The sequence below is a fragment of the Lepus europaeus genome, chromosome 6, assembly GCF_033115175.1.
Source record: "Lepus europaeus isolate LE1 chromosome 6, mLepTim1.pri, whole genome shotgun sequence".
Classification (NCBI taxonomy): Eukaryota; Metazoa; Chordata; class Mammalia; order Lagomorpha; family Leporidae; genus Lepus; species Lepus europaeus.
In genome coordinates, this window is record NC_084832.1 from 3,963,734 (window position 1) to 3,991,008 (window position 27,275).

At 43.4% G+C, this 27,275-nt stretch overlaps 1 protein-coding gene across 1 annotated transcript in view; it reads right to left on the minus strand.

Annotated features, from left to right (window-relative positions):
* Window positions 1-27,275, minus strand: part of MYO16 (myosin XVI) — a 514,229-nt gene that overhangs the window by 425,654 nt on the left and 61,300 nt on the right. Inside the window, exon 3 of the mRNA XM_062195254.1 lies at window positions 15,433-15,576. Within this exon, the coding sequence (XP_062051238.1) occupies window positions 15,433-15,576 (144 nt within the window). The remainder of the gene's footprint in view (window positions 1-15,432; window positions 15,577-27,275) is intronic.

The window sequence follows — 27,275 nt, forward strand, 5'->3', positions numbered from 1 at the left end:
GGCCCGAGAGCTGAGAACCTGCTGTTCGTCCCAGCCAGCCAGTGACTGAGCAGATTCTGCGGATATTTTCCGAACACTCAGGGCATAGCTGCCTTGAACCCACATGCTGGTACACACACACGATTATGAAATTAATAGGATCACAAAACGTTGAGATAAATACAGACTCACAAATTTCAAGAGAATAAAACACGACATGGTTTCTATTAATCACTTTCTGTCTTGTAAACTTATGGCTTAGTAACAAAAAGTCTCAAAATTAGGAGGGAGAAAATTGGGAATATTAAAAGATAGAAAAAAATTTATAGAACATTGGAGTTTAAAATATTTTAACACTTGGATAATGGGGACCAGCATTATGGCACAGGGGGTAAAGCTACCGCCTCTGACACCAGCATCCCACACAGCACCGGTTCATGTCCTGGCTGATCCACTTCAGATCCAGCTCCCTGTAATGGCCTGAAACAGCAGCAGAAGATGCCCAACTGCTTGTTTAGGCCCCTGCCACCCACGTGGAGATCCGGATGAAGTGCCTGGCTCCTGGATTTGGCCTGGCACAGACTCAGCCATTGTAGCTATTTGGAGGGCGAACCAGTGGATGGAAGATTTTTCCCTCTCTCTCTCTCTCTGTCTCTCCCTCATCTCCATAACTTACTCTTTTACAAACTTGGGTTATATGGGGCTGGCACTGTGGCATAACGGGTTAAGCTGCTGTGTACAGCATTGGCATTCCATATGGGCACTGGTTTGAGTCCCAGCTGCTCCAATTTTGATCCAGCTCCCTGATAATGTGCCTGGGAAAGCAGTGGAGGATGACCTAAGTGCTTGGGCCCCTGCAACCACGTGGGAGACCCAAAAGAAGCTCCTGGTTCCTGGCTTTGGACCAGCCCAGCTCTAGCCACAGTGGCCATTTGGGAGAGTAAATCAGCAGATGGAAGACCTCTCTCTCTCTCTGTCTCTCTCTCTCTCTCTGTCTCTCCCTCTCCCTCTCCCTCTCAGTAACTCTACCTTTCAAATAAATAAATAAATCTTTAAAAAAAACTTGGGTTATGAAGAATTTAAAATAAAATTATATTTGTGAGGTATTCAACTTATTAATACAGGGTAAATGAAGAAAAATTGTCAGTGGACATACTTCATCTCACTTAATATATGTTTAATTATTTAAACACATAATTACATATATTAAATATAGAACAATATTGCATTAAAATGTTGTTTTATTGGGAGTGACCTGAACTGGAAGAAAATGTAGGGGAAACACTTCAAGACATTGGTGTAGGTGATAACTTATTGGATAAGATCCCCAAAGCACAGGCAACAAAGCAAAGTTAGACAAGTGGGATTACATCAAACTCAGAAGTTACTATCCAGCAAATGAAACAATAAAGTTAAAAGATATCCAACAGGATGGGAAAATATTTACAAGCTATATTAATCTGACAAAGCATTAATACCTAGAATATATCAACAACTCCAAAAATATCAGCTACAAAAATATCAACCAATCCAGTTAAGTAACGGGCAAAGGACCTCAATCGACAGTTCTCAAAAAATGTATGAAAAAATGTATGAAAAAATGTTCTATATCACTCATCAGGCATCACTATATCACTATATATCACTATACCAGCCATCAGGAAATGCAAGTCAAAACCACAATAAGATAATATCTCAGAGAGATTCCAAGATGGCAGAATAGGAAGGGAGCTTACTGCTCTAGTCTAGGAAAGAGTGCAATCTTAGCAGAAACTCCACAGAAATTAGAGGGATGCTGTGGATACACATGGTGGGTGTAGATGTGCACCACGAACATGGACACAACACAGGACTCCGGCAGCCGAGAGCCTCAGCTCCAGCTTTGGAGAGTGAGGTGAGACCAGACTGAAGCAGCCCGAGCCCCTGGTGATAAAGCTGTGGGAAGAGCCTGGCATGCGTCTGGCCTGGAGCCTTGTTGGGGACAGTGTACCTGCCAACCTAGAAAAAAAAAGAGGGCATGTTCTCTCTCCCCGACCCCCTGGCAATAGCACCCTGCAACTAAGAGAGGGCAGGCACCACTTTGTACAAAACAACTGGACTAGCTTGCGTCTGAGCAGCCCTTGGTGCCCGTGACTGTGGGAGCATCGTATGCTGGGACTGTGGAAACACTGTGGAAGAGTGCGAGGTGAGGCTGGGTCTCTAGACAGTCCCTGGGGTGGCTCCACACGCTCATGGCTCTCTGATTGCCCAGGATGGGTCACTACTGGATGATCCACACTCACACTGAGGACTGCATGGACCCTCTGTGTGGCTCTTGTGGCAGCATGGACGAATGTTGCAGCACTAGGGCTAGCGCCTAGGCACTGGTCCCCTTGGAGGAGGGAAAGTGAGGGTGAGACTATGCCAAAAGAGTTGATCAAACCTTCCCTTCTGATAAAAAAAGAGGAGATCTATCACACCCAGCTTGGATGTCCCCTTGGATGGTCCCCTCACCCTAGAGCAGAGAACAGAGTACCCTGGGACACCCAAAACATGCGTCTGGGTATTCACTGAAAGAGCAGATACTTTGCTGAGCCACAGAGGTACAGTCCAAAGATAAAAGCCATCAGAGGAAAAAGAAAAACCCAACAAGTATCTCCTCAAACGCCTAAAAATAAATGCAGACATTCAAGAAAGAAGAATGAGGAAGACAACAAGATGCCCCCAAAGGGAAACAACAGTTCAATATTAGAAGATGAAGAAAGAGATTGATAAAATGTCAGAAATGGAGTTCAAAAAATTAATCATAGGATTACTAAAAAGTAATCAGAAGCAAATCCACAAATTAGAAAACCATACATGACATGAATGAACATTTTTCCCAGGAAATTGAAATTTTACACAGAAAGCAAAGTGAAATACTAGACAGAAAGAATTCAATAGAGCAAATAAAAAATGTGGTGGAAAGCCTTAAGAACAGACTCAATGAACTAGAAGAAAGAATATCTGAGTTAGAAGACTCTGAGATATACAGGGAGGTATATTCCCAGTCTTAAGAGTAAAAACCTGTCAACCTGGAATACTGCACCCTGCAAAGCTCTCATTTATGAATGAAGGTGAAATAAGACCCTGCACTACAAACAGAAATTGAAAGAATTTGTCACCACTTATCCAGCCTTACAAAAGATGTTTAAGGATATACTACATACAGAAAAGCAGAAAGACAGCCATAATTATGAAAGAATGTGAAGGTGGAAAATCCCCCTGTAAAATGGCCGGGCCAAGCTGTTACTTATCTGTAGTCACCTTTGATGTAAGTGGCCTCAACTCTCCAGTTAAAAGATACTGACTGACCGAGTGGATTGAAAAATAAGACCCAACCATTTGCTGCCTACAAGAAACAGAGCTCATCAACAAAGATACCCCAGACTGAAAATGAAAGGATGGGAAAAGAAATTCTATGCTAACAGAAACCAAAAAACAAAAAAAAAAAAAAAAAAAGAAAGAAAGAAAGAGAAGAAAAATAAAAGGAAAAAAGCTGGTGTAGCCATCCTAATATTAGACAAAATAGATGTTAAGACAAAATTGTTAAAAGAGACAAAGAAGGGGACTATATAATGATTAAGCGATGAAGTCAACAGGAAGATATGACTATTGTGAACGTATATGCACCTAATTACGGGGCACAGGGCTATTTACAGGGCACATGGCTATTTAAAAGGCATGTTAATGGATCTAAAGGGAGACAAAGACTCCAGTACAATAGTAATGAGAGACTTCAATACCCCACTTTCAGCAATGGACAGATCAACCAGAAAGAAAATCAGCCAGGAAACAACAGAGCTCATTGACACTATCAACCAAATGGACCCACTGGATATCTACAGAGCTTTTCATCATACAGTTGCAGAATACACATTCTTCTCACCATTGAATAGAACTTTCTCTAGGAGAGACCACATGCTAGGCCATAAAGCAAGTCTCAGCAAATTCAAAAAATTGAAATCATACCACGTGTCTTCTCTAACCAATGGAATGAAGCTGGAAATCAGCAAGTCAAGAATCTCTAGAAGATATGCAGGGGGAGATTCCAAGATGGCAGATTGGAGAATGATGTACTGTACAAGGCTAGAGATAAGTAGTAAAAAAAAAAAGTGTAGGAAGCGTACTCTCAGGGGAGATTAGAGAGAAAACCACACTGGGAATTCTACAAAAGAGGAATGCCATGGGTCTGTGTAGAAAGTGTGAAGGCGTAGCACACAGACCCAACACACAACTGCAGCAGCCAAGGCTGGAGTGGGTTGCAGTTTGGAGATGGAGATGAGACCAGACTGCAGCAACTCATGGGCCCAGTGGAAGTATAAGGGGTACATTTACCTCATTCCAGTCTCCCCACAATAGCACCTGCTGCCCGGCTGAGAAGGTGCAGCTGCCATTTTGGGTTTGGGTGAAAGTCTTTGCTCATGTACACAGCAACTGGCTGAGACAGGACGCCCTCTTCGCGGAGTGGCAGCAGCAGCGAGAGAGCAACACGCAGCCAGTGGTTCTTGTGTAAGTACGTGTTACAGAGATCCCAGCAGAGGGAAACATCTGCAGTCCCCACTGACTTCGAGCCTAGCTGGGTGGGTTGACAGGTAGCTGGACACCCACATAGGACTGTGAGGTGCCCACAGGCTCTGGGGCTTGAGCCACCCAGGCAGAGCTGGCTCGGGGAACATCTGCCTCTCTGTTGACTGGACAGCCTAGCAGACAGAGTGAAACCTCTTGCACACAGTGGCCGTGGGAGCCTTGTGTGCTGAGACTATTGGAAGTTGGTGATTACATGAGAGGGTGCAGGGGGTAGCTGGGCCTCTGGGTAATCACTGGGTGTGGCTCCACACGCTTTGAGCACATTGTTTGCCTGGGGCAAGTCATTGCAGAGGGAACTGTGTTCACAGTGAGGACTGTGCAGATTGTTATTACATTTCATATGGTGGAGCAGATGAGTATGAAACCCACTGGGGCTGACACCTGGGCTTTCCTCAGTTTGGAGGAGAGAAAGTGAGAAGATCATCACACCAACAGAGGTGACCACTCCCCCTCTTCTGTCAATAGCAGGAGATCTACCATACCCAACTTGGGTGTTACCCTGGATCCCTGCCTCACCCTAGAGCACTGAACAAACCTCCCTGGCCACACCCGGCACACATCTCTTGGCATTCCCTGAAAGTGAAGACATTGCAACAAGCCACAGAGACATAGTTCAAACATAAAAGCCATGGGAGGAAAGAACCAACAAGGAATTCCACAAACGCCTAAAAATAAATGCAGAAATTCAAGAAACAAGAATAAGGATGACACCCCGTAGGAAAACAACACGATTTCAATATTAGAATGTGAAAAGACTGAAGAAATCCAAGAAATAGAATTCAAAAGATTAATCATAGGATTACTCAAAAGTAATCAGAAGCAAATCTACAAAGTAAAGAAAATCATACATGACATGAATGAAAATTTCATCCATGAAATTGAGATTTTGAACAGAAATCAAAATGAAATACTAGAAAGGAAGAATACAACAGAGCATATAAAAAATATGGTGGGATGCCTTAACAACAGACTCAGTGAGGCAGAAGAAAGAAGATCCAAGTTAGAAGACATATCACTGGATATCTTTCAGTCAAACAAACAAACAAAAAAAGCAAGAATAAATTAGAAAAATTAAAAGCAGCGTTGGGGTGTCAGGGGCTGGTGCTGTGGTGCAGTGGGTTAAAGCCCTGGCCTGAAGCACTGACATCACATATGGGCGCCAGTTCTAGTCCCAGCTGCTCCTCTTCCGATCCAGCTCTCTATGGCCTGGAATAGCAGTAGAAGATGGTCTAAGTCCTTGGGCCCCTGCACCCACATGGGAGACCTGGAAGAAGCTCCTGGCTCCTGGCTTCAGATCAGCTCAGCTCTGGCCATTGCGGTCGTCTGGGGAGTGAACCCGTGGATGGAAGACCTCTCTCTCTGTCTCTACCTCTCTCTGTAACTCTGTCTTTCAAATAAATAAAATAAATCTTAAAAAAAAGCAGTGTTGGAGATTTATGGGATACTATCAAAAGACCCAACATACAGGTCTCAGGACTTCCTGAAAGTGTGGAAATAGAGAGTGGACTAGAAAGGCCAATTTAGTGAAATATTTACAGAAACTTTCTCCAATTTAGAAAAAGAAAGAGATGTCCAAGAATAAGAAGCACATAGAACTCCTAATAGACATGATCAGAAAAGACCGTCACCATGACATATTGTAGTCAAACTCTCCACAGTAAGCCATAAAGAAAAGTTTCTAAAAAGTACATGAGAGAAATGCCAGATTACTTTCAAAGAATCTCCAATTAGAGTCCCAGCTGACTTCTCATCACAAACCCTATAAGCTAGGAGAGAACAGCGAGATTTCACATCTTAAGAGCAAAAAACTGCCAACCCAGAATACTGTACCCTGAAAACTCTCATTTTTGAATTAAGGTGAAATAAAGACCTTTCGCAAACAGAAATTGAAAGAATTTGTCACCACTTGTCTAGCCTTACAAAAGATTCTTAAGGATGTGCTACACACAGAAACACAGAAACATGGTCAGCACTCTGAAAGAAGGTGAAGGCAGAAAATCTCCCAGTAAAAGTACAAATGAAATCCAAAGCAAACAATAGGAATATTTATGGAAAAATGACAGGGTCAAGTCGTTAATTATCAATAGTCACCTTGAATGTAAATGGCCTCAACTCTCCAGTTAAAAGATACAAACTGGCTGAATGGATTAAAAAACAAAACCCAACTTTTTGAGGCCCACAAGAAGCACATCTCACCGACAAAGATACAAAGAGACTGAAAGTTAAGGATGGAAAAAGATATTCCATTCTAATACAAAACAAAAAGATCTGGTGTAACCATCCTAATATCAGACAAAACAGACTTTAACACAAAAACTGTTTAAAAAGACAAAAAGCACAATATGGAATGATTAAGATCAATTCAGCAGAAAGATGTGAGTATAATAAATGCACACACACACACACAATTTAGGGTGCCTGGCTAATTTAAAGAAATATTAAGGGATCTTTAGGGAGACACAGACTCCAATACAATAGGAATGGGGGACTTCAACATCCCAGTTTCATCAATGGATAGATCAGCTAGACAGAAAGTTAACAAACAACAGAGTTAACCAATACTATGGACCAAATGGACCTAGCTGATATCTACAGAGATTTCCACAGCACAGTTGCAGAATTCACATTCTTCTCATCAGTAAATGAAACTTTCTCTAGGAAAGACAACATGCTAGGCCATAAAGCAAGTCTCAGCAAGTTCAAAAAAATCAAAATCATATCATGCATCTCTCATCACAAAGGAGTGAAGCTAGAAATCAACAACTCAAGAATCTCTAGATCATATGCAAACATAGGGAGACTGAACAACATCTTTTGAATGAACAGTGGGTCACAGAAACAAATCAAAAGGGAAATAAAAAAAATTCCTGGAAATGAATGAAGACAACAATGCATCATATCAAAACTTATGGGATACACCAAAAGCATTTAAGAGGGAAATTTATAGCAATTGGCACCTAGGTGAAAAAATTGGAAAGGTACCCAAAAATGAGCTATAAATACATCTTAAGGACATAAAAAAACAACCACAAAACAAACCCCAAATAAGTAGGATGAAAGAAAAAAGTAAAATTAGAGAAGAAATTTAAAACATTGAAATGAAAATACAAAAGACAAGATATATTTAAAAGGTAGATTAAAAAAATAAACAAAATGATAAACCATTTGCTCAATTAAACAAAGAGGGAGAAGGCACAAATCAATAAAATTGGTGATGAAAAAAGAAATGTAACAACAGATACCGCAGAAATTAAAAGAATCTCCGGGAATTATTCAAAGAGATGTATGTCAGCAAGTTGGGAAACCTAGAAGAAATGGATAGATGCCTGCACACATACCACCTACCAAAATTCAGCCATGAAGACATAGAAAATCTAAACAGTCCAATAACAAGATGGATATTGAATCATTAATAAAGTCCCTCCCAAGAAAGAGAAGCCCAGGACCAAATGGCTTCATTGCTGCTTGCTATTAGACATTTAAAGATGAACCAACTCCAACCCTTCTCAAGCTTTTCAAAACAATTGAAAGGGAGGGGGTCCTCCTAAGCTCCTTCCATGAAGCCAGCATCACCTTAAATCCTAAATCAGAAAATGATACAACAGAGAAAGAGAACTATAGACCACTTTCCCTGAAGAATATAGACACACAAATCCTCAACAAAGTCCTAGCCAATCAAATCCAACAACACATCAGAATGATCATTTGCCCAGAAAAAGTGGGATTTATCCCTGGTATGAAGGGATGGTTCACATTCGCAAATCAATCAATGTGATACACCACATTCCACATGATTATCTCAATAGATGCGGACAAAGCATTTAATAAAATGCAAAATCCTTTCATGATGAAAACCTTAAGAAAACTGGGTGTAGAAGAAACATTCCTCAAGACAATCAAAGCACTTTATGGCAAACCCATAGCCAGCATCTAACTGAATGAAGAAAAGTTGGAAGCATTGCCACTAAGATCTGGAACCAGACAAGGATGCCCACTCTCACCGTTACTATTCAATATAGTCCTGGATGTTTTAGCCAGAGCCATTAAGAAAGAAAAAAGAAATCAAAAGGATAAAAATTGGGAAGGAGGTCAAACTATTCCTATTTGCAGATGACACGATTCTGTATTTAAGGATCCAAAAGAATCCACTATTGGAACTCATAAGAGAGTTTGGTAATGTGGCAGGATATAAAATCAACACACAAAAATCAATAGGCTTTGTATACACAGACAATGCCATGGTTGGGAAAAGAACTTCTAAGAAAAATCGCATTCACGATAGCTTTATATAAATTAAATACCTTGGAATAAATTTAAATAAGGACATCAAATATCTCTATGTTGATAATTACAAAACATTAAATGAAGAAATATAAGAACAGAAAAATTGAAAAAAATCTTCTTTATTCATGGATTGGAAGAATCAATATCATCAACATGTCCACACTACTAAAAGCAACTTATAGCTTCAATGTGATCCCAATTAAAATACCAAGGACATTCTGAAATCCAGAAAAAATGATGCTGAAATTCTTATGGAAACACAGGAGGCCCCAAAAAGCTAGAGCAATCTTATACAACAAAAACAAAGCTGGAGGCATCCCAATACCAGATTTCAAGACGTACTAGAAGGTATACTCTCAACACTTCTGTGGTCATTAGTGGATATACACAGAGTGATCAACAATTTTAGTCACCTAATGTGCACATTCACAGCTGAGGTCAAGCTACATAATAATCTCTGCTTCTTGTTTCAGCTTGTCACAGTAATCAAGAATCCTTTTTATTTTTTGGTGCATTTAACATTTTTCACATTTTTGAGCTTTTAAAAATTCCCCACATGTTATTCTAAAGTACCGTCTATGGTTCCTAAGTGGAAGAAAGCTATGACGTACTACAGCAGAGAAATCAGTTGTCTTGGATAAAGTTCACTGAGGGATCCTTATGGTGCTATTGGTCCTGAGTTCAATGTTAATGCATCCACATCGGACATTGAATAAGGTGTCTTCATACAACAACATACACAAAGTGAAGCTATGCACGAATATGTTGCTGAGAATACTATGAACAGAGAGTGGAAAGGATCTGACCTTGCAATGAGCCCTAGAGAGCTCAGTTCTGTCAAACCATGACAAGTGACTCTATACTTACAGATACAGAAGGCTGTGTTTTAAAGAAAAATGTGTGATATTGGAATGAGAATCATGATCTTAGCCCAGTTATCTGACTTAGAGTTCTGTACTAATTAGAAGCAGTAGAGCAGTAGTTCCCAGTGGCTAGGGGCTCAGATTCTGAAGCTAGAATTTCTGGGGTCAATTCTTGTCTATGCCACTGATATCTGGCCTTCAGTGTGTAGTGTCACCTTCCAAGGTATCCAAGTCTCACCCATAAAAATCAAAAAACACCAGCATCTATAAAATTGAATTTTGGGAGGACTAAGTGAGTTAATAATCACAGAATATGTATAAAAATATCTGACACATTAAGAAAAGCTGTGTAAAAGCAAGTTATTAGTATCCACCAGAGTTATTAGATCATTTGGTAAAATAAAGCCTACTCCTAAACATAAAACATTTGTGATTCAATTAAAGTAGCATCATTTGAGTGCTGTCATGTATACAATGCTCACACACACATGCCACTACTTAACAAGAATCTGCAGTAGTTATCAATTTTTATAGATGATTTCCTGACAAATTTGAAAAATGTGCTTCAAAAATATTGTAACCCCAATCTCCTACCCCTCACAATATCCAATGCAGGATACACAAATTATAATGCCAACCACCTAGAGCGCAGGACCCCTAAGAAGTGAAGTCATCCATGACGCCCCTTCTTTTTTAGAGTCTGCATTATATTCCTGTGCCAAATGTGTCTACTTTCTTCCACTTCTAACCAGCAGAATCTGAGTTACAAAGGACAGAGGTTTTCTTCTTTGGGTCACTGCTGAGTCCCTTTAGCATAGACAGAGAGATATAAAAACTGACTCAATGAATAAAGAGCACAATCTCTGTTAGCGATCAACCAGCTCTGGAAACTGACTACGGGCTGTACAGTGCTAAACCATGTACAATGACATTTGATTCTGCAAATAAAAATAACCTCTCTTTGAAGGTTGATGAAAATAACATTTTTATAGTAATCAGAAGTTTTATGGGGCCAGCATTGTGGTGCAGCAGGTTAAGTCTCTGCTTGCAATGTCAGCATCCCATATGGGTGCAGGTTCAAGTCCCAGCTGCTCTACTTCCAATCCAACTCCCTATTAATAGCCTGGGAAAAGTAGCAGAAGATGGCCCAAGTACTTGGGCCCCAGAACCCATGTGGGAGACCCGGAAGAAGCTCGAGCCACCTAGCTTCAGTCTGGCCCAACTCTGGCTTTTGTGGCTATTTTGGGAGTGAACCAGCAGATGAAAGATTTCTCTCTCCTCTTCTCTCTATAACTCTGCCCTCCAAATAAATAAATATTTTAAAAGAAGTTCTGTGACAATACATTATTCCAGTATTTATTTAAAAGTAAACTACACTCATGGATGGATAGTTGGGTTGGGTATAACATGATATGAGTAAGGCAACTCAGAGTTGCTTAATTCATGAATCAAGCTCTTCAGTAGTACACTTTTATTACTTGCATCATTATTTTTTGCCATTAATCTAGGACATAAGATGTCTTCTTGCTCATTGTGTAACATCTAGAACATAGCAAACATAAAATATTATCTCTTTAAGGCAAGTCCTATGTTAGCAAATTGTTACTGATGAATTAATATTTATTTGTGTGTGAATGGAGATAGTGATTAGCAAGTGAACATCATTGAATGAAAGAAGTTAGCAAATATAGACAGTCAACTGGATTATTCTGTGAAGTGAGAAACAGGGCATTGGACAGCCATGGAAATGTTCTTAGTAATTTAAAAACTACAGACTTAATTCTATGATCATACATTAAGTGCAATCAGTTTATATTTCTCAATACTGTCTTATAAAGAGAATTTGTGTGCTAAAGCAAGTGGTTCTAAATCATTGAGTTGATGGGATGAGGGATACTAGAATAAGCACAAAGTTGAATGGGAGTATATGACAGTTGTATTAGATACAAGTTAATACTGGCAATAACAAATGCAGGCTGACTTTCAGAAATTGGCCTTTCTTTCACTCATTTGTTGACTTGTGAATTCTGCAGGTATACAATGAGCATCTATCAGCTGCGAGGAGCTCTGTGACCAACAGCCAAGTACGCACTAACTTGCTTCTATGGTGACTTGCTGGAAGCAAATTGCTAAGCAGGTGACCAACTCAATGCTCCCTAATGAACAGCACTAGTGCAAGTTAGATAAAAATTATTGAACCAAATTGTTCCAGGCAGAGGAGATGCTCATTATGAAGGCAACTGGCCTTTAATATGATTGAGTGGTTGCCATGGGAACAAATAGGGGTTACAGAAACTGTGTCTCAGGAGAACGAAGAGGAAAAATAGATCATTATTTAAACAAGTACAATATTCACAGGTAACGTGCCTACAATCCCCGCAAATAAATGAGCAAATATCAAAAACACAGGAGGGGAAACGCACGGAAAAGGAGAATAAGGCTCTTCCCAACGAAAGGAGGCTGAGTCTGACAATGATTGGAGGGTGTTTCCAGTTAGTAAAATGATTTGATCCTTTAAATCCTTAGATTTTCTCTAAGCATTTACTCTGGAGAGTGAGACGAATGTCACTGTTCACTGATTTCCCTTGCAAGTTGGTGGTTTCACCTCAACAGGAACAAGACTGACATACACTTCCCCATTTGTGCACCAAATCCACAGTCATTTGTGTGGCATCTCAGGAAGCCCGATGCTGCACAGGCAGCGTGGCTCAGCAAAAAACAGGACAGGCTTTGGACGCTGAACTGGAGTGCGAATATATAGCTAGTCTCTTGGCCCATGGCAAGGTGCTTAATTTATCTGAGCATCAATTTTCTTGTGAAAGCTGATGGGAAATGATGCGTGGGGCCAGCCAGGCACACAACAGGGACCCATTACAGACTATCTTGTATTATTGACTCATAGGTACTAATTCTCGTGGCCTGCTGAAACCCGACGTCTGGTTATAAACCTGTGCCTTTCCCCACCCTCAGGGTGGTCTCATTGTTTGCTACCTCTACCCTCAGTGATGGTTCTGAGATTTCTACTCTCTGCGTAGGTCAGGGGAGAGGTTTGCAAGTATGTACAACTTTGCACCTCGACATTGTGAAGCTATCATGAACTGAGCTCTGTTTTTGTTTATGTGTTTTTTATTGGTCATAATTTGGTGCATTGATTCTGGGATGTTTTGTGACCTTCACTTTTGAGTATAATGAGATGCCTAGACCTGGACTCAGTGGAAGATTCACTATGTGCAATAAACCCGCTTGCCCTATTCCATCATAAATAAGAAGTTGAGGTCTTCGAGTAGAGCAACGGAATCTTGCTGGAAAGGGAACTGAGATAAACCTGTCTGAACTCGTGAAGGTCGAGTCTCTGCCCAGTAATTTGCATTAAGGAAACATGAAGGGTTTTAAAATTTCAAGCAAAGCACATGACTTTTGATTCTTGAGAATAAATATGACCAATTCTCATGCAAGAGAAATAACAAAGAGCCTCTTTTGGCAAACACTTAGTGTAATTAATAATAATTGGAGAAAATAAATGGAAGTGGACATGGAGAAAGTTTCTGAATAGACCAAGAGGCAGAGAAAAAATAAATCAGAACATAGGAAAACCACCAAGTCAGAAACTGAATCTTTCATCCCATTATCATATAATTAAAGCAGCTATTTTTCCAAGTCTTCCTGTCATTGAACTATCAAAAGTAATGCATCCAAAAGCTACCAAGGCTAAGGCCCCTTTCTAAAGAACTCAGCCTGTGTTCCGTGAATTCTGAGCCTTCCCACGGGTTCTACAGTTGGTCCTTTCACAAGTGACCACTAACATGGTGAGGGAGATCTCTGTGAGGGTTTTTATTGTGAATGGCTCTTAGGCCCTCTTCCTACAACATAAAGACGCTGTCCAATCTTCATGCGGAGGACCAGTCCACCAAGTTTCCATGAGTGTCACCTATAGCTCAGTGATGTTTATAGCTCCCTCACTTTCCTAATCTATTTAATGTAGCCTCCCTCTTCCAGGATTTGGCAGAATAAAGCATCATCGGTGACATACATTTCAACTGTGAAAAGAAGTATCCGTATTCTTGAGGGACAACTCAGAAAACTGGATGAATTTAAGCATCTTGAAAGATGAAGGAAGCCCCAGCCCATGGCCTCTAATCCTTAAAAGCTTCTGCAGTGTAGTTTATTTAATTGTTTCCCACAAGAGATATCCTCAGGGGCTAATGCTGCTACCTACGAGCATGACCTTCTCTGGGAATAAGTTCTTTGCGTAAGAAATCAAGTTAAGAAGAGGCCATATTGCACTGGCAGAAAACAGTTCTCTAAATCCAATGACTGGGGTCTTTTTAAAAGGAATGAGACAGGGCAGTGCTGTAGCTAGGAGGTAAAGCCACTGCCAGCAACAATGCTATCCCACGTGGGCACTGGATCAAGTCCAGCTACTCTACTTCTGATCCAGCGCCCTGTTAATGGCTTGGGAAAAGCAGCAGGAGATGGTTCAAGTGCTTGGGTTCCTCTCACCATGTGGGAGACCTGATGAAACTCTGGCCTCTGGCTTTGGCTTGGTCCAGCCATGACTGTTGTGGCCAACTGGGGAGTGAACCAGGGGATGGATGGAAGATCTCTCTGTCTCTCCCTCTTTCTCTGCAACTATGATTTTCAAAAAAAAAATCTTAAAAAAGTAAAATAAGAGGAGTGAGAGGGAGACTGGGCACAGAAATGCTGGAGGAGGCAGAGGTTGGAGGGAAACTTCTATAAGCCAAGGAGTACTACAGAGGTGCAAGGAAGGAATCCTTTCCAGAATTTGCTGTGGTGGCAAGGTCCTGCCTACACCTCAGTTAGCTTTCTAGTTTCCAGAGTTGTGAGATAACAAAATTGTCTTGTGTTCAGCATCAGTATGTGGTGGTCTGTGATGGCAGCTCAGGAAGCTGATGCCAGTGGCATGGCCAGTGAAAAAAAGGAATTTCGTCATTAAATTTGAGTGCAAATCTGCAGTTTGTCTTGTACTAATGAAAAATTGCTTCAAGTATGTGGGCATCAATTTGCTTGTATGTAAAATTTTCACAGCTTAAATGGAATAATGTATGTGAAATGCCAGGCACTTAGACAATTTGTATTACTAAAAGGGGCTAAATTCAAGTCCTTCTTATTCTTATCCTATTGTGAAAATTCTGCATAACTTATTAAAATCTTTGTGCATAGGAATTAATTTGGAGAAAAATGTCAATTCAAAAATAATGTGTAAGGATCAAAGTCAGGATTTAAGATGCAACCAAACACCATTATAATGGACTCCCATGGTTTCCATATTTAAAGTTTTCACTTTCACATAAGCAAACATTGCCTAGAAAAAGAAATTCACTGTAAGTCATATCTCCTTATGATTGCACGTCTCTTTGGCTAAAACTTTAACAAGTGAGAGTGAACTGGAAAGTGGAATTATCAAACAATTCCAGTTAAACCCAAGTCATAGCAAAGAAATTCCTAAAGAAAGACCACCACAGCCAAGCTTGGCACGGCTTCCCCACAACTTGCTTCATGAACTGCGTGACTCACAACCTAGTCTCTAATTATCTTGTGTTCTAGGTGAATAAATGATGACATAGACACATTTTTTCTCAACTGAAGTGCTTACATAGGACGAAATCGTATTAGTTAAATATGCAGCTGTGCCCATGCTACTCAACCACCCCTGAGGATGATGGGATAGTTTACTCACTAACACCAGCAGCAGGACCACGTCGGGGTTGTCGCAGGCACAGGCTATGTGCATTGGTGTCCAGAAGTCTTCATCCTGGTGGTTGACGTTGACTCCTCTGTCGATGAGGATCTCTGCAATGAAGGCGTTGTCATACCGAGCACACTGAAAGAAGGAAAGAGAACAAAATTTCAAGCACCTGCAATACAGGTTCTTCCAAGTCTTCTTGGACATAAAACTTCAGTGACACTTCTGAAAGCTGAGAGGAGACTCCAAACTGGGAGCGAACACATTCTTGGTCCCCAACTAGCCTGGAAGGCCAAGGGCATCTGCCAGACTCGGGAGACAGAGTCGACAGACAGGGCAGAAGAAAAGGAGCCATTGGATCATATGAAGAAGGTACTACAGACAAGTCACTGGTCTTCTCATTAGCAGATGGGATTAGCAGAAAATCCTGACCCATTTATAACGATTATCTCCAAAACACTGACTTGACTTCATGTTTCTTCTACTTTAAAGCATGTCTTGTCTGTCTTTACAGAAAGAACAAAGTCTACCCAAGAAACAAGACTTCAAATGTACCAATTCTCTTGTCTCACCATTCCCACATGTGGCCTTCAGACGTGTGGCCTAAGACCACTAGGCATTCCACATGCCATATCAGACAAGAAAATCGTCGAAATTTAGGTTTTCTGGCATATTCATGAGTTTATAATATTGTATTTTATAGATACTCCATAATCTACAAACTATTCAGAAGCTGAAATTGGTCTTATTTTTCTATTTATAGGTGAAACATAAATAATCAATATGACGTATAAAAGTCAGCGCTGGTTTCGTGAGTGTACAATCTGTGCAGTGGTGCTTGAGTGGGTCCTTGAATTTGTAATAAATTTTGAAAAGTCCCAAGTAGTCATTTTGCACTAGGCTCTGCAAATCATCTAGTGTTTTTACCAGACTTCCATATTTATGTCTATGCATTACATTAACACCAAATGCATATTGGTAATGTTAGAAAAATAAAGGTACTTATTGAAACCAAATCCCCCATCAGCACCTTGAATGCAGGTGCAAAATCCCATCAGGCCCATGCTCCTAGCAGCCATCTTAGATTACCTCCCTGGACTGAGGGAGTGGCATGGCTGGCTTCCCAAGATCCTCATCACCAGACCCATGGGGCCATTGGCTTCTCCAACAGATGACACCTTGGCCAGTGTTGTCTCCAGGGTTCCATTTACTTAAGGAAGCCCAGGTCTGGGCAGGGGAATTTCAGTTCTGAGACAGAATGTCCTACCTCTTGCATGTTGCCCCCTGGTTGACTGAAGCCCACTTGGCCATCATAACCATGCCCTGAAGAAGAAAGCTGACCTGGTTGCTGACCAACCAGGAACTTGGACATGAGCCTAACGTGTAACTGGACCAGATAACCACTGTGACTCCAGCCAGGCCCTTATCCCCAGGCCACAGGCCAACATGTGGCTGCCCCTGTGCTGTGTTCCCCTTACCCCTAGCTCCTCTCTAAAACCCCTAACGCACCCTCACTCAGGAGGGTGGTTGTTGAGACTTGGAGGTCTTCTATGCCTTCATCTGTCAACAGAATTCAACCTTCTCTTTCCTTTACCCCAACCCTTGTCCTTATTTTTTGATTTGATACCAGGGACATGGACTAAGCATTCAGGAGCACTATTAATAAGCCAGTACAATTTATGGGATGTAAGATATATGCTTTTTATAGGATTTGGATGCTTTGAACAGAGTTTCATTCCCAGAGAAATCCCAGTCGCCACTCCTACCAGAAGCACCGTCACACAGATTCAGCCACAGCTCATTGGCTGGTAAATTGAAAACAAATCCTTGTGGAGCTTCCACTTCTGAATACAAAGTCCTTGACTTTCCTGCTTAACTCAGTGAAGCCACAAGACAGCATCTATGACCTCTGAAAGAGGGGAAGCCAAGATGGGCCCTACTATTTACTATTCCAGCTTCCTAACTTGCATGAGTTCCCAAGTAGCAACACAGGAAGACCCATGTTTGACCAAGGCCTACTCATATAAGACATCTGGAGACCAAGCTGGTGACGTTTACAGAGGCAAGTGGCCGAGAAAACAGAGCCGCAGAGAAAACACTTAACAACTTTACAGCTCTTTTTCTTTTTAAAGATTTACTTCTTTATTTTGAAACTCGGAGTGCCACAGAGAGAGGCAGAGACAGAGACATATCTTCCTCCCGCTAGTTTCATCCTCAGGGCGGGGCCAGGCTGAATCCAGAAGTCAGGAGCTTCTTACAGGTCTCCCATGTATAGAAGGGGCCTAGACACATGGGCTGTCCTCTGCTTTTCCAAGGCCATTCACAGGGAGCTGGACTGGAAGAAGATCAGCCAGGACTGGAACCAGAACCCATCTGGGATACTAGCATTGCAGGCTGTAGCTTTACCCACTATGCCACAATGCCAGCTCCGACTTCACAGTTGTAACAAGTGCCAGCTTCCACCACTGGCCTTGTTGTTGTTGGGGCATTGGATAGAGCACCAGTCTTATTTCAGTGGAAGGGAACTATCAGTCACACTCTAAACGCTGCTCTGTTCCCAGCTAAACAGGACCTTAAATCCTGAAAGGATCAAACTGTTGTCAAATAACTTAACAGCCTCCAAAAGAAACCATGATTAATATAAGGATGTTTAAAAATTCATCACTCGGCCTGCGCCGCAGCTCACTTGGCTAATCCTCTGCCTGCAGCGCCGGCACTCCGGGTGCTAGTCCTGGTTGGGGCACTGATTCTGTCCCGGTTGCTCCTATTCCAGCCCAGCTCTCTGCTGTGGCCCGGGAAGCCAGTGGAGGATGGCCCAGGTGCTTGGGCCCTATACGTACATGGGAGACCTGGGGGAGGCACCTGGCTTCTGGCTTCGGATTGGCGCAGCACACCGGCCGCAGCGCTCTGGCCGTGGCAGCCATTTGGGGGATGAACCAACGGAAAGGAGGACCTTTCTCTCTGTCTCTCTCTCACTGTCTAACTCTGCCTGTCAAAAAAAAAAAAAAAATCATCACTCAACAAGGCAAAATTTATTGTCTAGGTTCCAATAAAAAGTTACCAGCTATGGGGTAGACATTTAGTTTAGTGGTTTAGATGCTGGCTAGGAGGCCTCCGTCCCATACTGGGGTACATGGGCTTGATTCCTGCCAATGCAAACTCTGGGAGGCAGTGGTGATGGTTCAAGTACTTGTGTCCCAGCTATACACCGGAGAAACCTGGACTGAGTCCCTAGCTCCTGGACCCAGTTTGGTCTAGTCCTAGCTGTGGTGAGCATTTGGGGAGAGAACCAGTCAATGGGAACTCTTTTTGTCTCTATCTGACTCTCTCTCTTTTCGCTCTGCCTTTCAAATAAAAATAAAATCCTTATGAAGTATGCATAGAAGCCTACACACAGCACTTAAAACAAGGAGAAAATGTGATCAGTAGAAACCAATCCAGAAGTGATAAACATGTTAGAATAATCAAAGCAGGATGTTAAAACCATTAAACAATGCTGTATGTGTTAGGTAGGAAGTCAGATATGAGCTTATGTGTGTGTGACAAAGGCCTAAAAGAAAAGACATCTATGTCCAGCATATGCATCTGCATCTCAAAGTCATCCCGGTAACGTTTCAGGGGCAGCCCCGTATTCGCATCCTGCCCTGCCCCCTTCTACCTGATAACCTGCCAGGTGGGGGTCCCCGCCCCTTCTGCCTGGCAAATCTTCCACAATCTCCCAGATGCAGCCCAGTATCTACGTTTCAAATACCCTGCTCTGGATCCCCATTCTCCAGGGGGGTCTTGCTCACCCTTCCTCTGAACCCAGGACGGCACCAGCTAGGCTTCCTCCTGGTGATACCTTCAGGGGAAAACTCAGATAGGAGCTTCTTAATATTTACAGCCATAAAATCCTTTGTTTCAGGAGGAGATGTGTGAAGACAGAGCCCCATCTCCTTAAAAACCCCCGGCCTCACCCGGACTGCGCACTCAGCCCTCTGCCTCTCTGCTGAGCCGCCCGCCTGCCTGCCCAGGTGTACTCTCCACTCAATCAGGTAACCTCGCTCTTCCCCCAGTCCTAGTGACTGGGCACTCTCTCCCAGGTCCTGTCTGGAGAGGTGCCCATCTGTTCTTATGGATGTCCCTACCCTAATAAACTTTGTTACTTTACTTTCCACTACTCTCTCTCACACCTGAATTCTTTCTCGCGCAAAGACAAGAACCCTGCTGTTCCCCGGTAACATATGGATTGTGCTTCACAATTGTAACATAGTAGCTGAATAGTCAGATCATCTCCCATAGGCTGTGAGTCTCAATAGCATAATGCAAAACCACCACGTGAGTTCCCAAGGGAGGAGGTTACTAGATTTCATTCATAGGATGCAATGAAGGAACTGGAGTGATGGCAGACAGGCAACGTGGTGAAATAGCTTCCAGGTTTGAACTCAGGTACTTGTGAATCTGATGCTCATTTGACAGCAGTCAAAACAGTCAGTCTCAGGGCCCTGACAGGTCTGACTATGACAGAGAAGGAGGACCAGAGCATTACAGTTCAATAAATTGGTTTTAGAATGTGAGTCCCAGATCCTATTTATTTTAGGAAATTCATATGCAAGTAATTCCTTTTCTATTCCCTTTATCTTTTTGATGGCTCTGTGCACAATCCACAGCCATTTGACCTCCTCCCTTGCCTGTCAGGATACCCCCAACCCTGCCCCTGGGGATCCACATCTGTAACTCAAAGATACCTGAGGTTTGGATCTCTAGTGTCTTTCACCAAAAGAGTTAATTAGTTACAATGTTGAAGGTGACATCAACTCTGTCAAGTGATGTGATTTTCAGATTCACATTTCAGAGGACTATGAATAATAATTTGACAGCAATAAATACCTTCTAATCACACTTGTCTGAAAAGATTACAATGGTTTAGCAACCCTGCCACAATGTTCTTACAATAATATTGTTAGAAAGTAAACCAGATTCTCCCTAGAATGGATTTACTTCAGTAGCAAATCTATGGCATCACTTCAGCCGATTTCTGGTGACAACTGAAGGCACCAAGAATGTGACTGAGCCCAAGGCTGCCAGGCTCCCCTGAACTCTGACACCACCTGTTCTATGCTCAGGCTCTCGTCTCCATCCTCTGCCTGCCATGGCGCCCGGCAGACCCCCAAAACCAAATGACAAAGACAATTTTAACCTTAAAATCTGTTGTCTTTTCCCTCTGTCTGGGCATCAGGGGTGCCTTGTGTTTTAGTCTGCTGGTTGGCTGATGAGAATGTCACGAATACCCCTGAAATCTATCCCTCAGAAATTTTAACAATCAATTCAAATATTCAAAGTTCACTCATCAAATTTCATGGTTCATGTACAGAAGTTACTTTTTTTAAATGAGGGCTGGATCTACTGTAACATTCATTTTCTCTGTCTACATATTTTAAGATGGAAAATTGCTTTTCACTTCATTTGATTACATAATGATCATGGCAAGAAGTCTTGACAAGAGTTTCTGGTATATCATTCAATTTGATACCAGGATCATTTATGGAGTGAATATCACGTACTAAGTATAGTTCTCCTAAATTATAGTTACAGCTATATCTTTATATCTATCTCCATGTAGAGAGATTTCTCTTTATATGTGAAATTTTTGGTAAGTGGGAAGAAGGTAGAGGATGTGATTTGCACACTCTGGATTAGCGGCAGTCCATTTTCTTGTCCCATGTGGGTTCTCAGTAGCTGAAACACATTCTATAGTGAGAGACAGAGACAAGGACAGATTTATCTCACCAGCAAAGTTAATTCAAATTTGTCTTGATTTCACAAAATTTTGACATCACTCTAATTTCCATGTGGTCCTTTGTATTCAACATGGATACAAGAGACTGCCCTGTTCAGTCTATGCTGGGGTCTCTACAGGATCACAGCCTAGACATCACATCAAAGGGCACAGTCATCTTAGTGTCCCTTTGGCTTTTTGCATGTCTTCTCTCTAAAAAACATTATTCTCCAGGGGCCGGTGCTGAGGCGCAGCGGGTTAACCCCCTGGCCTGAAGTGCCGGCATCCCATGTGGGCGCAGGTTCTAGTCCCGGCTGCTCCTCTTCCAATCCAGCTCTCTGCTGTGGCCTGGAAAAGCAGTAGAGGATGGCCCAAGTTCTTGGGACCCTGTACCCATGTGGGAGACCCAGAGGAAGCTCCTGGCTCCTGGCTTTGGATCGGCACAGCTCCAGCTGTTGCAGCCATCTGGGGAGTGAACCAGTGGATGGAAGACCTCTCTCTCTGTCTCTACCTCTCTCTGTAACTCTGCCTGTCAAATAAATACAATAAATCTTTTAAAAAAACATTATTCTCCAGACACCTTCCCATGGGTAACTCTTCAGAATACTTTGACTTGAACTGTACATAGCATTTCCACCTGAAGTCTGAATAGCTGTCAGTTCCGGTCAATTGATGCAGACTCTAAGTAGGAGGTAGGCCATGACTAAAGAGATTCCAATGTACTATTTTTTTTAATTGTTGACAGGCAGAGTGGACAGTGAGAGAGAGACAGAGAGAAAGGTCTTCCTTTTGCCGTTGGTTCACCCTCCAATGGCCGCCGCGGTAGTGCACTGCGGCCGGCGCACCGCGCTGATCCGATGGCAGGAGCCAGGTGCTTCTCCTGGTCTCCCATGGGGTGCAGGGCCCAAGCACTCGGGCCATCCTCCACTGCACTCCCTGGCCACAGCAGAGAGCTGGCCTGGAAGAGGGGCAACCGGACAGGATTGGTGCCCCGACCAGGACTAGAACCCGGTGTGCAGGAAGATTAGCCCAGTGAGCCGCGGCGCCGGCCGAGATTCCAATGTACTATTAATAAACATTCAGGAATTCTAACATCCTCATAAAAGTCAGCCTTCATAGTGACTGGGAATTCTCTTTCACCTACAGCACAGCTGACAGCAGGACAAGGGCGAGACAATCAGAGAGGGAACACAGAGCTCATGCTGAAGAATCCCGGGGCTGGGGTTCAGACACTCACACATCCATGTATTAAATACGCACCTGCTGAGAACCTGCCCTGCGCCCAGGGCCATGCTAAGCCGGAGGGCAGAGATTATAAACTAGGAGCCATATCGAAGTCAGCAGCTAACATGTGAGGGGGCAATGCAGCCAAGTCAGAGCTGAGGCCAGCAGGCGACTGAACATCATGGCAGAGCAATCAGGAGCCAGCATAAGAAATGTGCAGAAGGGATGAAGTAGCCACGTGTGGAATGATGAGCAGCTGGGCACATCTAGATAGCGATGTAACTGTCAGCACTGTCTGAGGAAGTCCTCCTGAGCAGGTGAGTTCAGGCTGGTGCCTGAAGGGACACCTGGCTTGGTGCAACACTAACGTTTCTGTTGGAAAGCATTCTGTACCAGTGGTTTTCAAGTTGCTTGGTCGTACATTTCCTTTTTTTAAAAATTTATTTGACAGGTAGACTTATAGACAGTGAGAGAGAGAGAGAGAGAGAGAGACAGAGAGAAAGGTCTTCCTTCTGTTGGTTCACCCCCCAAATGGCTCCTATGGCTGGTGCCGCGCCAATCCGAAGCCAGGAGCCAGATGCTTCTTCCTGGTCTCCCATGCGGGTGCAGGGCCCAAGCACTAGGGCCATCCTCCACAGCCCTCCCGGGCCACAGCAGAGAGCTGGACTGGAAAAGGGGCAACCAGGACTAGAACTTGGCACCCATATGGGATGCTGGCACCGCAAGCAGAGGATTAACCTAGTGAGCCACAGTGCCAGCCCTCGATTGTACATTTCCATAAGGAGTCTGCATGAAACTTCTTGCTTATCTGGGTTTACTCTGACAAGAAAGGGTTCTGTTCTTAATAACCTGGGCTCCCTTGCTTTAGAGACAAAGAAAAATGACAACAATACAATCTGGTTGGTAACTCCACCATGCCATTTTTTCACCATCTGATGTTGGAGTAATCAGGCCTGGGTGATGCTAGCACTCAAAAGCGATATCCAGCCCTTCAGTTTCTGGAAGATCTCAAGCATCGTCACAATTTGCCCTCCCCTTGTCCTTTCACAGCCAGGTCCTGTATGCAGGCAGTCACACTGAAAACACTCAAAGTGCAGGTCCAGGTTGTAGCCGCCCTCAAGGTCAGCCAGATGTCTTCCTAATGATCTAAAATCCTGCACCGTGGACTTCCCAGTTCTGGATGCTGCAGCTCTCAAAGACCAAAGCGACGCTGGATTTCAAAAAGCAAATTCATCAGGAATTTGAAACTTAAATCACATACTTGGGAACACTGAAGAGTCCTTGTTCCCAGCCCATGGTCACTCCATTTCCTGTTGAGTGTGTTTCCTGTTCCCAGCACATGGCCACTCTGTTTCCAGCCCACAGCCACTGAATTTCATGTTCCTAGCCCACGGACACTCTGTCTCCTGGGACTAGCCCATGGCCACTGCAATTCCTATTCCCACTCTTTGTCATTGCATTTTGTGTTCCCCACCGCCAGTCCACAGCCACTCCTGTTCCCAGCCCACAGCCACTCTGTTGCCTGTCTTCCAGCATCCTGAGCGCCCTGCAGTCACGCTCCCTGAGACACCAGAGCTGTCTCTCTCACTGGCATCTCCCATTCTCCTCCTCCTGTCCCCTTTTTTGCCTCTCTACGTCTTGCTGCACTATCACATAAGGGGCTCCCATGACCTGTCCCCTAGGAAACACCGCAGGAACAGCCCCTGGAGAGGGTATGTTGCCTTCTGCTAGGATGGATTTTCCTGGTGCAATGTTTTTTCCACTGAGAAAGCAAAGAAGGGGTTGAGCTACACAATCAATCCCGAGATGCTCTGGGCTGGTGAATGGGGTATCATTGAGGAAGCCTCTGCACACCAGCCGTTTCTGCTCTTTAACACTGAGACCTTGGAAAGACGAAGACATTTCTCTAAGTACTTCCTCTGGAGTCCCGATAGGCTGCCTCTTTACAAAATACGGAAGTTCAGTTTTGGAGATATTAGCTGCCGAATCACTTGCATTGCAGTCAGCTGCTAATTATCTCTACTTCTGGCCACACTTGAGATATCAGAGAAATTTATAGTGAAGTTCAAAGACCATCTTGGTCTTGAGCAACAGATTTTCTTATAAAAGCAGCAAATTCATTAAAGTATTTAAAATTTAAGCCTCAAATAAACACATAATCCTTAGTATTTTATTAGTTTCTTTCATTACATGAAACATGCATGTTTTATTATTTTAAATGTTAAGTAATATACAAAAGAAAACAGTAAAAAAAAAGACTTTGTCGCATCCTCAAGAGAGTCATTTTTAACAAAAGTTCTATCCTGCCTTAAGATAAGGCATTGACTATTGGGAAGGGTGTTCTTCCATCCGTCTGTCTGCCTGCCTATCCTCCATCGGACTGTACTGTGCGCACTTTCTCTAACCCACCTTTGGTATTACTGATTCACCTTGGATATATTTCTGTATCTGCTGTAACTCTATATTTTAACGGTGCGTGAATTCCATTGTTTAAACGGCTATCTTGACGTCAAAACAGGAGTTCTTCAGTCAAAGAAAAGGCTCATCAGATCCCACGTCAGAGGACTGCTTCCCTTCTGGGTCCTCTCAACTGCTCATGTACTAAGGGCGGCAGATAAAGACCCTGCACAACGTTGTAGGGAGGCTCGCTCTATAGACAGCACCTTTTACAAAGAACTGCAAAATATTCACAGCTCAGGGACTCTCACCATCCCAGCAGGGCACCCCAAGGCCCCACAAGCATGAATGCCTTTCGCTCAGAAATGTGGGGCTGAGGATCAGTAATTAGGGCTTCAGGCTGCATAACAGGGGTGCCCGAATCTGTGGGGTAATCACAGGGCTGCCCGAAAGGTAGGGTAAACAGAGACTCATCTCACACCTGACATTCTAGATGACTAAATTGCCCTTTCCAGTACCTAAGGCATTTGGAAACCCTGTAATTTTATCTTCCTGGCAACCTGTAATTTTTCATTTGTTTTTATTTACTCAGTAACCCTGGGAAGAGAAGGCTCAGCACTGAGCCCTGGCTCGCTTGCTGGCATTCGGTTTCCTCTCGTCTTTCAGATCCACCCTAGCTTTGTCTCTGACTCACAGCCGTGATGTGACACAAACTGCAATCGACATGTGTTAGGAGATGGCATCCTGTGTCTCCCTTCTACCTGATCACTTTCACTCTGCTTCTCTTCTGACTCGACCACCTCTAAATATGTGTACCTGTCCACCAGGCTCTCAAGTAACTACCGTCCCACCCCTAACTGCGCACTGAGCGCTTCCTGCGCATCACCTGCTGAGACTAGAAAGGCGCCTGGTATTTGAAATCCCAGTGTAGCACAGAGGGAAAGGTCCACACACCGTGAATTACCACTCACTGTGTCGAGATCTATGAAGAAGCAACCATCTCTTGTGAGCCGGATAAAAGGGTAGGTTTGACAGGAGAGCGAGCAAAGGCTTTGTCACTGACCCCAAAGGCGGCTCTGGGGTCTCACTCTTGCCCTCCCCTACTTCCTCTGCTCCCAGGGCTGCTGCACTCAATACTTTTCCGTCTCCCTTAGGAAACCAAACTCAATGTGGGCACAGAATGCATTTTTTGCACCTTTGTTCCTCCAATATGTATCCTGATAAGCACTAATATTAATTAAATATATAATGTAATATATAATAATAATATAAATATTATATATAGTCATTAAACATATACTACTGAGCATCTTCTACATGCCAGGGTCTCACCTGGGAATTATGGGTGGAACAGTAATGGAAACACGCCAATCTCTTGCTCTTGCTCTCATGGGACTGGCATCCAACAGTCATGTGAACCTGTAGTCTCGTTAGTGGCAACTGTATTACAAATCACAGGAAAACAGGCAAAGGGATGGAGCAGAGGTGACTGTGAGTGACAGCCGTGGGTGCCTGTTTTCTATAGGGCACGCTGAGGGAGGCTGTTGGGTGAGATATGTGCACAGAGACTCACAGCAAGTGACCAGGCAGGCATGTGGCCACGGGGAGAGGCAGGTGCCAAGAGAATAAGCAGGAGACACGTGCAGGTCCCCAGGCTGCACGTTTAAGGAGCAGCAAAATGGCCACGTGGACAGGGAGGAGCGACTGGAGACAAGGTCTCCGGAGTGCGGGGACTGGGAACCGGTCACAGTGGCAGGAGTTCGGCTGTTTCTCTGAGAGGGACATGAAGTGATCAGGGAATGTTGGGTGGCAGAGCGACAGGGTCTGGCTGCCGTGCCAGGACAGAGTAAGACTCAGGCAAAGACACCAGGCAGACAGCGTGGGAGCTGGAGGGACGGAGGAGTAGGACAGGGCGGGGGCTGCCCAGGTCGTGCCACACGGCAGCCTTCAGGCCTCATCTTTAAGGGAAAGGAAGCACCTGCTGACTTGCCACTCGGTAGGATTATGTGCTTGTCAGAAGTCACAGACACGCTGGCCTACCCGTCTCTGCGGGCTTCCTCCCCTCCCCAGCCTCTTCTCTTCTCTCTTCTACTTTCTCCCTCCCTCCCTCCCTCTCTCTCTCTCACTCTCTCTCATACACACACACACACACAATTATAAAGATACAACACTCTCCTTGAAATACCAACAACCTACCCTGACTTGTGCGTGGAAAAGTTCTGACTTCACTACCAGACACAAACATGCTGATCACTCAACCTCCCGATGATTCATGATATGACCAGAAAGGGAATTTTAGTCAATGCAAGGCTCTTAGCAGGATATCCCCAGCTAGGGCAGCCTAGAATTACATCTAGTAGGTAAGGATCAACGAGCAGCACTCCGTAAATGTGCTTTCTAAGTCCTGTAAGGATCTAAGTAGGAAATGGACATGTCTCGTAGCTGAAACACTCCAGAA